General features: G+C 39.3%; 1 protein-coding gene across 1 annotated transcript; it reads left to right on the top strand.

Moving 5' to 3' along the window:
- The first annotated feature begins 8,354 nt into the window (after positions 1–8,354).
- Positions 8,355–11,045, top strand: LOC130991698 (putative F-box/LRR-repeat protein At3g18150). Its single transcript, XM_057916055.1, has 3 exons — positions 8,355–9,567; positions 10,399–10,578; positions 10,682–11,045. The coding sequence occupies exons 1-3, from the start codon at positions 8,575–8,577 to the stop codon at positions 10,991–10,993; spliced, it is 1,485 nt and encodes a 494-aa protein (XP_057772038.1). The 5' UTR covers positions 8,355–8,574; the 3' UTR covers positions 10,994–11,045.
- The last annotated feature ends 2,035 nt before the right edge of the window (positions 11,046–13,080 follow it).

The following is a 13,080-nucleotide window of genomic DNA, read 5'->3' as shown; positions in this document are numbered from 1 at the left end:
GAGGGAGTATATATTAATATAAGGTGATTTAAAAAAATATGAAATATAAGGTAATTTAAAAAATATAATATGGTTGGAAATTTGGAATGGGGTGTTGGTATCGTACATGTATGCGAGTGCCTGTATAAACACTTTGTAATATGCCAAAATTAAATTTTAGAACACTTTTAATACAAAAACTCATGAGTCGCGTTCATATTGATTGAGTCAATACTTGATTCATTCATATTATATGCTGCATTGAGTTGACTTATCATATGGACTCATAATTTAATATGACAATTACTAAAATTAAAATTACATAAATTTGAATTACTAAAATGTAAGGGGTTATTGCCCCTAAATACATCAACTATGACCAAATTCTAGTTTATAACACCAACTTTAGATTTTGCCCCATAATACATAAACTTTCAAAAGTTTCTGGAATTTCCCATGCCCAAAGTATGGATATTCAAAAATTACCCCATTATAAAATTTATTGCACTTTGACCCCTAAAACCTTGATTTTAGAAGACAATTTATACCTAAAATATGTTTAAAATTGGGCTTAAATGGTATATCGGCTGGAAACTTTCCTCGTGCCCGATAGGTTACTTCGGTAAACTGGGTCTGGATTGTGAGACAACGCCACGTACTTTTAAGCAAAAACAGTTTAAAAGATCCTTGTTTAAAATGGTATCAGAGCGGGTTTTTATAGAGGAATTATATTATTTTTAATTTATTTTATTATTAACCCATGTGGGAGGAGACTCCATTAAAAGTTTATGGATCCGGACGAGTGTCCGAGATGTGTACACTACAGGAACTCTCTCCAAAATTTGGAGATTGAAATCAGTCACTTTATTAGTGACCTAAGATGGAACAATCGAGTTCTCGTCACCAACCTAAGACGAGGAGGACATATCGAGCTTATTCGCGATATTATCGCGAGTATCCAGGGCTATCATCAGCATCTCATGAGAATGGCCGCAGCCAGAGCGACCATTGAACAAAACATGGAGGATGCCCATTGGTCTCACGACTGATGGAACCAAAAGACAAGGCGAGTGTAGCTTTTCCAGGCTACCAAAAGATCGAGCCAAGTTCTTCCGACAACGTCAACTTGCGGGAGATCCAAAAGACGGTGGAATATTATGGCGTCAAGCTATACGATCTACCGATGGAGCTGAGCAGAATATCACTCAAACAAGAGGAAATATTAACCCTCTTGCGTGATATCCAGAAAAGGATGAAGGAAATCGAAAGGCGAAAACCATGTTCCGGGAAAATTCGGAAGCAATGGTCCAACGACCCGACGAATTCCCCTATATTTGATGCAGCACCCAAGGAGTTGCAGCCGAAGGATATAATCCGAATCATGAAAGGCAAATATCATGAATAGCCTTGACAGAATCGGATTAGAAGATCTACAGGAGTTAGCAGAATCCTTTGCTAACCTCAACATGGTTGATCTAAAGATGAACCAAGGAGATGAGGTGCCCAAAACCGAGCACCAAGAAGAAAGTTCGTCAAAAAGAGGTGGAGCTTCAGATGACGCAAGCCACTTCCAACGAACCAAAAGACGCAGGCCACAGATGCGGGATACTCCTGTAGGAAAGGCCACACTTGAACCAATCCATCCCTACGGATTGATTCTCAACATCGACGAAGCCAGCTTCAAAGATTGGGAGGATCTGATCAACGAATGGGCTTCATCATTGAATATCGTAGTCACCACAATAGAGTACGATAAAAAGGAGTTTGCCAAAATCTTCGAAGCAAGTCTGGCAGGAATGGCAAAACAATACTGGGATAAAATCGACATCTCAGCAAGGGAAGAACTGTTTACTAGCACGAAACCTTATGACATCATTAAGGAAGCTACTAAACAGATTAAGATCCATTTCTTGGGAATGGGTTTTTTCGAGGGATCTGTAGAGGAAAAGCGCAAGAAATATCATCAGGCACTCTACAATCTAAGGCTAGTGGTGCTAGAGCCAAAAGCTCTGGATGAATTTCTACGTCTTTATACCCTATATGTTCATATGGGGGTTGTTGATGCTCAAACCGCCAAGGACCTCTTTTTCACAAAGTTCCCGAGTCCATGGAGGGAGATGCTCATCAACGAGTACGTGTCACCAGGAGAATATCCACTTGATAGTGCATCAAGAAGGATGTCATACGTGCACAAGAAGCTGTCCGAATGGTGCCAGAAGGCAGCGGACCTGAGGAATCTCAAGAGATTGAGGAAGCTCAACAAGAAATCTCCATTGATGTGCGACAACATTGATCTTCCAACAGAGATTGGTGCTGAGTTGCTCTATCAAAGAAGGAGTAGAAAGAAACATAGGTACCAACCCTATGAAAGAAAGTCCAGAAGGAGTTCTTGGAAGCCAAGAACTATGTGGACCAGACAGAAGGCACGCTCCTACAAGTCAGGCCAACGGAGCGGACCATCAAGAAACAGATTCTCAAATCAAAAGAGAATCCCGGCGAGGAAAACTTTCAGGCGCACTCAGGCCAAAGCAAATGAAAGTTTCAAGGATTGCAACTGCTGGACGTGCGGTGCAAAGGGGCATATTTCAACCAATTGCCCAGACAACGAGAAAAGGGAGATGAGAAGATTCGAATCCACACCGGATATCGAAGACGCTATCTTCTACCAAAAATTGATACCCGTGTATCAGTTTGAAGATATATCCTCTGATGAGAGTATATATGAGCAAGAAGAGATCTTTAGTTCTGAGGATTCGGAAATGACCGATGGATCAACCGGAAACGAGTCAGACTAAAGAGGAGCACGAGGTCCACCACACACAGAAGGAGGATCAGAATGGTTTTTCTAGCCATTTTCTGATTCCACAGGAAGAAGTGGTGAAAAAGCTCGTAAAGAAACTCAATAGGGAAACTGGAGAGGTACAAACATACCAAGGGTTTTCCAATGGGAGATTGAATCGAGTTTTTAATAGCTTGATTCCATCCAAGAGGAAGCATCATGTCTATTTTGGTGTCACAAACCGAGAAATGGCGCTTCCAATGGAGATTACAAGTAATCAGGTGGAGATCCAGCTGGTTCCTGCTGAAGATATTAGGCAGGATCTTAAGAAAATGAAGCCAGAAGTCGCAAGTACGATTTTGAAATCCAGACCGAAGGCCAAGCCGGACAAGAAGCAGATGTCCTGATCTTAGGACGAGATTTCCTTGACAAATACAAACCATGGTCATGGAAATCAGGAGGAATGGAGATCACAATCGGACGTCAAAGATTGATGATCTAATGACAAGTCCATTCTCAAAATACATCTCTGTTGGGATGTTATACGAGAAATTCAAAGCAGAATATTTTGCTGCTTATGTGGATTCGGGAGCAGGAATCTGTACAGCAAAACGAGGAGTCTTTCCAGTAGAAGTGGAAGAAGATCTACCTCGAATTGCAGGAAGGGATTTCTCCAAAAAGATTTTGCTCCTATCAAAGGGAGTAAAGCAAACGGAAATATTGATCGGCGGAGCAGGACAGACACCTTGGTACAAGGTCAAGACTCCACCAATTTATTTCCATGATACCGGAGCGGATATATTATTGGGAAATAATTTTCTGCAAAGCTTCAAGAGATTTATACAAGATAATGAGGCCAGGAGACTTGTGTTCACAACCAATTGTGACCACAAAATCATTGTGCAAAGGCTCCAAGGAGCTTTTCATCGTTCAATGCCAATCAAATTTCGCAGCAAGCGTGGTGATGATGGCAGACTCCGGAGACCTCAAATGAAGGATCAAAGGAGATTCGGCGAGGTTTTGCTCAAATGCAGAACTGAGGGATTTCCAGATCTCTCTGAGGAGGAAATTCAAATCCTCAAAGTATCCCTGATATCACACAAGGATATCAAGGAAGATGAACAGGTGTCCATAGCCGACGTTAAAAGGAGAATCCAAAAGTGTTATCACGAGGATCCTTTGGCATGGTGGGACAAGAACCAGCTCAGAGCAACCTTGAAAGTCAAAACTGGAAAGGAGCATGAGTTCGTAAGATACAAGCCTATCCTGATGAACCCTCAAGATCAACAGGATATGATGAGTATAATCAAGGAGCATCTTGATTTAAAACTTATCGAAGATGGAAGATCACCCTACAGCAGTCCGGGATTTCTGGTGAGGAATCATGGGGAGATCAAGCGAGGAAAACCAAGACTGGTCATTAATTACAAAGGAATTAATGATATTCTTGAGTTTGACGGATATTTCATCCCAAGCAGAGAACACCTTATCAACTGCATCAGAAGTGCAAGGGTATTCTCAAAATTCGATTGCAAGTCAGGTTTTTACCAGATTCGCATGGAGGAAGGGAGTAAGAAGTTCACAGCCTTCTCAACTCCACAAGGACATTATGTCTGGAATGTCATGCCAATGGGGTTAGCCAATGCGCCTCAGATATTCCAAAGGAAAATGGATAATCTCTTCAAAGATTATTCTTCGTTTATGTTTGTTTATATTGATGACATCCTCATTGCATCAAAAAACATTCATGAACATGTCAGGCATCTGGAGATCTTTGCGGATGTTTGTCAACAAGAAGGACTTGTGCTGTCTGAAAAGAAGGCAGTCATAGCCACTCAGAAAATGGAGTTTCTGGGGATCGAGATCGATGAATCTGGGATAATTCTACAAGATCATATTGTGGAAAAAGTCCAGGGATTTCCGGAGGATCTCAAAGAGAAAAAACAGCTCCAAAGCTTTCTCGGAGTTGTCAACTTCGCAGGGATGTTCATCAAAAACCTTGCGGAACACAGAAAGGTCTTCAGTCCATTACTGAAGAAAGATGTTCCATTCATCTGGAAGGAAGAACATCGAGAGGGTATGAAGAAGTTGAAAGAGATTTGCAAGAATCTCCCAAAACTTTCAATACCACAAGACGAGGATGATTTGGTCCTCTACACGGACGCAAGTGATTTCTGGTGGGCAGCAGTGCTCACAAAGATCACCCCATATGGAGAAGAACCTTGCAGATACTGTAGCGGTCTTTTCTCCGACAACGAGGCTGTGCGATGGCACATCAACGAGAAAGAATTCTTTGCAGTGCGGAAGGCGTTTAAAAAATGGCCGCTTTTCTTACTGGCTAAAAAATTCGTTTTGAAAGTTGATAACACTAACGTTAAAGCTTTCTTAACAAAAAAGTTTGAATCTAAACCTGAAAAGGCTAGATTAATTAGATGGCAAGCAGAATGCCAATATTATGATTATGATATTGTCATTTTGAAATCTGATCAGAATGTTCTTGCAGATTTCCTTACAAGGGATGGAGCTCCCTGAAGCGGAGGCCATCGAGGCAATACAGGGGCAGCTCTTTGAAAGCCTAGAGCTGCTACAACAAGAATGGCAGAAGTGTGTACTACACACTAAACAAGCAGGAAAGATACAAGCGGCTGATGAAGCCAAAGTATCTAGCCAAATTGATGTCTGTTTCATGAAGATGTTCAATCTTCAGGAAGCAACTGAAAAGCCGCTCTTGCGCGCAGTCCGTGAAAATCGGGCTAAAGCAATGCTTTCCGTACAGGGCGGATTACCTGTAGCAGGGGATTCAAGTACCCCTAGCCCAAGTCCTGAGAGAATGGCTTCACAGCCGGACGCTCGAGGAAAAGATGTTGTTAAGGGGTCACTCCCTGAATCAACATGTCAACCCTCCACCTCTGGGGAAAAAGAGGGAGAGATCAGCCTTAGGCCCATGACAGGCCAAGTTAAGGTTGATACTAATCTTATTATTTCTTCTCCTTCTTGGCAGATGTATCAAGATAGGTGGGAGAAACTTCTCACGAGGAGAGACATTAATCCGGGAAATTGCCGGGTTGATGTTGCAGGGAAATATCCAAGGGTTTGGATGACTCCAGGAGCCAATCCAAACGATGTTAAAGAATGGTATGAATTTGGGGCATTAGCTTCAGTTTATACTACTTCTCCGGCCTTCACCGAAATCAAGGGTCTACCCAAATGGATCCAGAAAACGGTGTTCGATACATGGGAGAACAACGAGTCCCTCAAAAGGGGAGACGTTCTAGAATTGTACTTTTTCAGTGCAGCTCCAGAACCAGTGGGCAAAGGAATCTACGAGGCTTTCCATTTCATTAAGCTTCGGAGACCAGATACGGGAGCCTTGAACCGGATCAAAGTTCCTGAGTTTAATGCCGCAATCGTCTCAACATTTACGGAGGATCAAATCTCCACGAGACGAGCATGGGGTCTTTGGGTCTGTCTTACAGAGATGGACAAAATGAAGTCCAGATTCAAGTTCTTTCAGAGCTCAGATCTGGGAACGTTCCTGGTTAATACAATGACAGGAACCACAACCCAGTTTGCCGAAAATTCTTTCGAAAACAAAAGGCAAACGATATGGGGAAACAAGATAGCGGGGAGCAAGGAGACTCGTCGCAAATTCTGCAATATGGCTCATGTAAGCCATTGGATCGAAAGGATCTGCGATCAATGTTCGTCGCAGAAGGAGCCAGAATTCGGCAAAGGTTTCCTTCCGAAACCTGACAGAAGGAGGTTCCGGTCTGATGAGCATGACGAGCGTCAGACCCCAAAGGGAAAGACTCCACGGGCACCAAAAAAGTAAGGTGGCCGACAAAACAGAGTGAATCATGTGATTCACAGCAAGGATCGCACCCACAAAAGAAACGACAAAAGTGGGTGGAAGAACAGGAGGACCACTCACCAAAAGCTTCAGGACAAAAGTGAGTGGAAAAGAAAAGTAGCCGGCCCCAACCAGCATTATCACAAGACGATAAAGCAAGGGTCCAGCACCATGTGACAACACCAACAAGTGTCGGCAATAATGGCCAACAAAAGAAGGTGGCTGTCAACTTCAAGCAAGCTGGCCACGAAGATAGCATCCGAGGCCAACCACCAAGCAATAATAGAGGGTATCAGACCTCTATAAATACCCAAGTGCTGGAGAGAAGAAGATGATCAGAAAATCACACCCATTTCACACAACACACATCTTCTCTCTAGAAATTATCTTTGTATTTTTTTTAATTTCTTGTTTTCAAAGTTTTTTCGTTTTAAGTTTTAGTTCCTTTTATTTTTATGTACACAAGTATTAGCTACTATGTGTAGCTAAACAAGTTAGTCTCCTCCCTTGGGGAGTATTTTATGAAATAAATTAATTTTTATATAATTCCTCTATAAACGCTTAGTTTTTGTCCAACTATTCCGGGTTGAGTAAAAATATTTTCTTTATTTTTCCAACATATTATTTAGTCGGCACTTAGTGAAGGAGAAGGGTTGCAACCATCTCTTGCGAGTGCGTGGTTGGTGCGTGCCAGGTGGGCAGACGAGCCGTAAAACGCAACAAGACCGACTCCTGAAGAAGACCAGTCGACAAAGGTATAATGTTGGTTTAATTTAAGAATTATTTTGAAGTGTTACGGAAGCATGTTGGGCCTGATTAATTGTTAAACTGTTTTAGAATTCATAATTAGGGTATTTTGTCTTGGCTTTGTTCTTGTTGGGGTTATTTTGCAATTTTTATTATGTTGGGAATAGTTTAGAATTTTCAGAAGATGGTCATGGGAAAAACTAGAAGAATTGTAAAGTTGGTGTATTATGAGGCAAAAACTAAAGATGGTGTTAAATTCTAGAAAATTGGGAAAGTTGATGTATTTATAGGCCAATACTCCAAAATGTAAATTACATAAAATTAAATGACATAAATTTAATATGAAAATCAATCATATCCAGCTCCCCTTCGTGATAAAATTTCAGTCACCCGTTGTGTATGTATTTCTTGTTGCTCTAGTTTCATTTTCGATGTATCCACAAAAATAATTTTGTTGCCCATTGCCTCGCGCTCGAGCTGATTCTTCTCCCCGTTGGTCTTGGCGATTGAGGCGAGATTTGCTTGCATCTCACCCATAAAGTTCAAGAACTTGGTGAAGGACATCGAGGCTTGTGATCCTTTGCCTCTGCTGCCCTGGTCCCTGCCTTCGCCGCCTTGTTACCTATTAGCCGGGTAGAAGAAATTTCTTTGCCCGATACCGGTATCGTAAAATCACCGCTCTCCGACGCTTTTGTCTTATTGGAGCGAGGAATAAACGTCGCTCTCAAAGCACATGGACATGAACTTTCAGTTCTGTCAGTGAATTCTTCACGCATTCCACCACTTGAATAGAATGCCTTGTTTTTGGATGTGTACATGTTTGTGCCGTTAGAATTTAAAATCAGATTTTAATTTATTTTTAATCGCACGTGTACGTACGCCCAACGCAAAAATGGGAGAGTCGAGCAAGCCTCCATCGACCGACATATAGCTTGGACTGAGTCGAGGCAGTCGTATGAATCGATCCATGTGGATGCTCTAAGATTAAGATCTTATCTAAAACATGCAATTCAATAACTCAAGATTGCTTGAATTTAAGATCCATTTGGGTTTGAACTATTTTACTATCTGGGAACGAGTCTTACTCATCGTGTTGACACAATCAAATTGAAAACCATGTAAAGAGATATCAGCAAAGCCATATCTCATCTTCCTAATCTCTCTCTCTCTCTCTAAATTAATTAGCAGAGAATTTTATACCCCTTTCCACTTGAGAAAAATGAAGAAACGAAAGAAAAAAGCATGCCCGGACCGACTCAGCGAGTTACCAAACTCATTAATTCATCTAATCTTTTCATTCCTCCCAACCAAATACGCTGTTCGAACAACCCTTCTCTCCAAACGATGGAGAGATTTCTGGCTCACCGTGCCTACCCTCAATTTCCACGATCGCGATTTCCTCTACCGTCGCGAGGCACCACTCTTCGACTTCGTCGACCTCGCTCTCATTCTCTGGAACGGCGCACGCCTTTCCAGATTCGACCTCGCTTTCAACTACCATCGCCACGAATCAGGAGAATACGAATCCCGCTCTTATCGGAATTATTGGTCCGCTTCCCTAATTCTCGATCTGTGGCTGCGATTCGCGGCGGAGAACGCGGTGGAGGAGCTGATCCTGGATCTGATCGACGGCGACGACGCCAAGGAGGGCCTTTTTCGTGAGACATACTGGCTGCCGCAGCGCTTGTATTCGTGCTCGTCGATTAGGGAGCTCTCGCTCGCAGGTTGTGTAGTGAGCATCAATGGCGGCGTGAATTGGGATCGGCTTAGGGTTCTGAGGATCGAAGGCTCGTGGCTGAGAGGATACAACGTCGGCCGAGTCCTGCGCGGCGCGCCGCGGCTGGAAGTGTTGATTCTGCGTGTTTTTGGGGGTGGCGGGCGATTGAGTATTGTGTCGGATAGCTTGAAGAAGGTGGTGGTTGAGAGATACGAACGCGGCGATGGTGACGACGATGGTGATTTGGATTATGAAGAGATGAAAGAAGTCATGGACATCTGCGCGCCTAATGTTGAGACGTTGCAGGTTTTGGGAGTTATGTACCGTGAATGTGTGGTGGAGGATGTGTCGTGTTTGCGAAATGCGATTTTTGAGTTTGATCTCTCTCGAGATTATCAACATGGGAGATCTCCTGGTTATGAATTGGTTGAAGATGTTTTGGGGCAAGATCATCCTACTCGAGTTGAAACTGTCACGTTATCATCAGACTTTGAGGTAATTTGGTTTTGAATTTTTCTGTTATTACCTAGTATTAATTTATTCGAATTATATACCCATTTTTATCAAGCTATGTCTAGCTGGTATCCCCTAAAAATAATGGTAGACGACGAGAGTTTTAATAAAAATAATTAATGTATTATAAGTGAAGAAAATGGTAATAGAAAATTTCAAATAATAGAAAGAGAATAATTTTTGTGTGCTGCAAAAATGAACTATTTTTTGTGACAGGGGAAGTAGTATTTAATTACTTTAGCGACTTCTGGTAGTTTCTTTCGATATTGCTCGATATTTTCACAATTAAGTTCAAGATGATATTTCTAATTGGGAGTTTACTATGCATGATTGATAAAATGTATGATTGATTTTTTTTTATACTCCCTCCGTCCCATGAAGCGTAATCCATTTCTTTTCCGCACGGGAATTAAGAAATTGGTATTTTGTGTGTTAAGTGTGGTAGGTGAAAAAGTAAAAAGGTGAATAAAGGGTAAATTTTTTGCTATTTTTAGAAATAGGTCAAGCTTCGTGGGACAACCCAAAAAGGAAAGTGGGTCACGCTTTGCGAGACGGAGGGAGTAATTTACACCATAATATGAGATAAAATGGTGGACGTTGCAAAACTTTCCCATATTTTGTTATTCCTTTTTTTTTTACGATAAATTTGCAACCAAAGAGAACGCATCCCGTAATATAATTAACTCTATCTATTCATCGTCCGTGAATTTGCACTACTTGTTCTTGGCCGACTCCAATGGCAGATTTAGTATGATGTTTTTATGCTTGATGTGTTGTAATGTTTATGATCACAATGCTATTTGATTTTTGCAGGTGATGGCAGATATGAAAAAGAAATACTGTATGCTAGCATCATTATCGAGCACAAGGTGTTTAAAACTGTATGCTACTAAAGTTGAGAAGATAGTTGAAATTCTCCAAGTTTTCCCTAGGATGATGATGTTAGTCCTTCAACACAGTGATCTGCGTGAAGGTGATCACCACGACGTCTTTGTAAGTGATCACATCTTTACTTTTTTTCGAATTAAATATTTTAGGGCTGAATTCACATAATTAATATATATCGTGTTCAACGTTGTAAACACAACTTTTGCAGGAAATTATTCGTGATGACGAACAAGCAAATTTCTTGGAGTCTAAAACAGATTTTCCCGAGTCCAGTCTTCTGCAGCTACGTACAGTTGAGATTACTTGGTATGCAGACGACGACGCGATTTTTCCATTTATAGAACTTCTGCTGAAATATGGTAGGAAGCTGGAGAAAATGGTGATAATGTGGCTGAAAAGAAATGGAGAAGTTGTAGAAAAAGAAGAGTGTTTTGCTTTGGCAGAAGAGAAAGTGTTGAGTATGTGGAGATCCTCCCCTACTGCAAATGTTCAACACAAAGAGTTGCCCCTATCTCAATGAAATTTATATTTAATGTAGAATTTTTGAACTAGACTTTTCTTCAAAAAAGAAACGCAACATATGATATTATCAATAAGAAATAGGGGTTATTGCCAGAAAATACAAATACTTTGTCAATTTTCTGGTTTATAACATGACCTTGTAATTTTGCCAGAAAATACATCAATTTTCAATTTAATTGCAATTATAACATGACTTTATAGTCTGACCAGAAAATATACCAAGTTTCAATTTATTCTCAATTATAACATGACCTTGTAATTAATTTAGTATAATAATATCAAGTTTAATGCATTAAATATTTTAAATTTTCTTTTCATCTCACAATATACTATATATAAATACATATATATTTACTTTTTAACATAGTTTCTATTATATATGTACCTAATTTTTTTATTGGTCCTAATATTTTATAATTTCATAATTTAAATAAATAAATACTTATTATATCTATAATATATTAATAGAATATTAAAATCAAATTTATATATATATATATATATGCAATGTAACAAGATATTATATTGATGGCTTAAAAATACACACATATATATATATATATATATATATATTATGAAATAATTAATCATCTAACTTAATTTTTATAAAAATTAATCAATCAATTAACAATATTTTATACATAACAATTTAATATAAATACAATAAATATTAATACATCTATGATGAAAAATAATCTAAATAAGGTCATGTTATAATTGAGAATAAATTGAAACTTGGTGTATTTTCTTGTCAGATTATAAAGTCATTTTATAATTGCGATTAAATTGAAAATTGATGTATTTTCTGGTCAAATTATAAAGTCATGTTATAAACCAGAAAATTGACAAACTACATGTATTTTTTGGCAATAACCCCTAAGAAATATTCAATACTATGCACCTGAGCTTTTCTTTTATGAGTCTCTATTAGATAAAGTATATAAGGAACCAAGCCATTGTCGTGGAAATTAAGAAGAGGTGATCTTGGGTACAATCGGGTTGCATCCTCACTTAGACCTTGATTCAAACCTGTATCCTGACCTTAATCTTATAAATAACACTATTTTTGGTGCAGGTCAACCCGGTTGTACGGTTGACCGGTTGTACACAAGTTCCTCACTTAGATCTTGACCCGAACCCGTATCCTAACCTTAATCTTATAAATAACAATATTTTGGGTGCAGGTCAACCCGGTTGTACGGTTGACCGGTTGTACACAAGTTTTTGTGAATGCACCGTTTTTCAATCGATAATGCAGCCAAAAATTGAGCTATGAGGACTACTACTAATGAGAAGGTTGATGTAGAGAACGTCGTTTCAAATATCTAGCAAGTTGCGCTCATTTGTAATATGTTTTTCTTAATTAAACATATAGCTAAATAGAATATATGTGATGTTTTCATTATATTTGGACGATAATATATGAATACTTTGGATGTTATATAATATATATTATCGATGACAATGTCATTTTGTTGTTTTAGAATTATTAATTTAATTTTCGAGATAAATAACAGAAAATTTTAAAAAATATATTGTAGTTATAAAAAGTAAAAAAAAAATGTTATAAAAAGTGCAAAAAATTATTATGTATTTGTCACATCCCACTATCCCAATGACGGGTTAACCGGGGTTATGACTTGGGGTGAACAATAAGAAACGGAAATTAAAGGGGATTTACTAAGTAACCAACATTAATAACAAACTAGTGGTATATATATATAACCACTTGGGTAATTCACAAATGAGTCTGCCATAACGATTAGACCCCAACTGAAAGTTAATTAAAATGAAGTAGTAATAAGTTCAAGTAGAAATGATAAATAAGTCAGAGTGTTTGAAGCGAAAAAACGCGTGAGTTATGCATATGGAGATGCATACTCAAGGTTTCATTACATAAACATCAAAAGGGAAATCCGCTCAACACCGATCCATTCCATCGCCTGCTCAACCTGCACATTTAGAAATACATGCAGGGCTGAGTATAAAAATACTCAGTGACATAAGCCGAAAATACAACATGCGTACATATATAAATTGAACTGCCAACAGAAACACACAGGGGTTTTCTTGAATGACCTGCGC

This window comes from Salvia miltiorrhiza, chromosome 7, assembly GCF_028751815.1.
Source record: "Salvia miltiorrhiza cultivar Shanhuang (shh) chromosome 7, IMPLAD_Smil_shh, whole genome shotgun sequence".
Classification (NCBI taxonomy): domain Eukaryota; kingdom Viridiplantae; phylum Streptophyta; class Magnoliopsida; order Lamiales; family Lamiaceae; genus Salvia; species Salvia miltiorrhiza.
The sequence above is the reverse complement of the archived record's forward strand: the minus strand, read 5'-3'. Positions and strand labels throughout refer to the sequence as shown.

Excerpts from the sequence above, each read along its gene's own strand:
- LOC130991698 (XM_057916055.1), top strand. The coding sequence starts at position 8,575 with ATGAAGAAACGAAAGAAAAAAGCATGCCCGGACCGACTCAGCGAGTTA. Across the intron at positions 9,568-10,398 it reads CGTTATCATCAGACTTTGAG|GTGATGGCAGATATGAAAAA; the intron begins GTAATTTGGTTT and ends TGATTTTTGCAG. Across the intron at positions 10,579-10,681 it reads GTGATCACCACGACGTCTTT|GAAATTATTCGTGATGACGA; the intron begins GTAAGTGATCAC and ends CAACTTTTGCAG.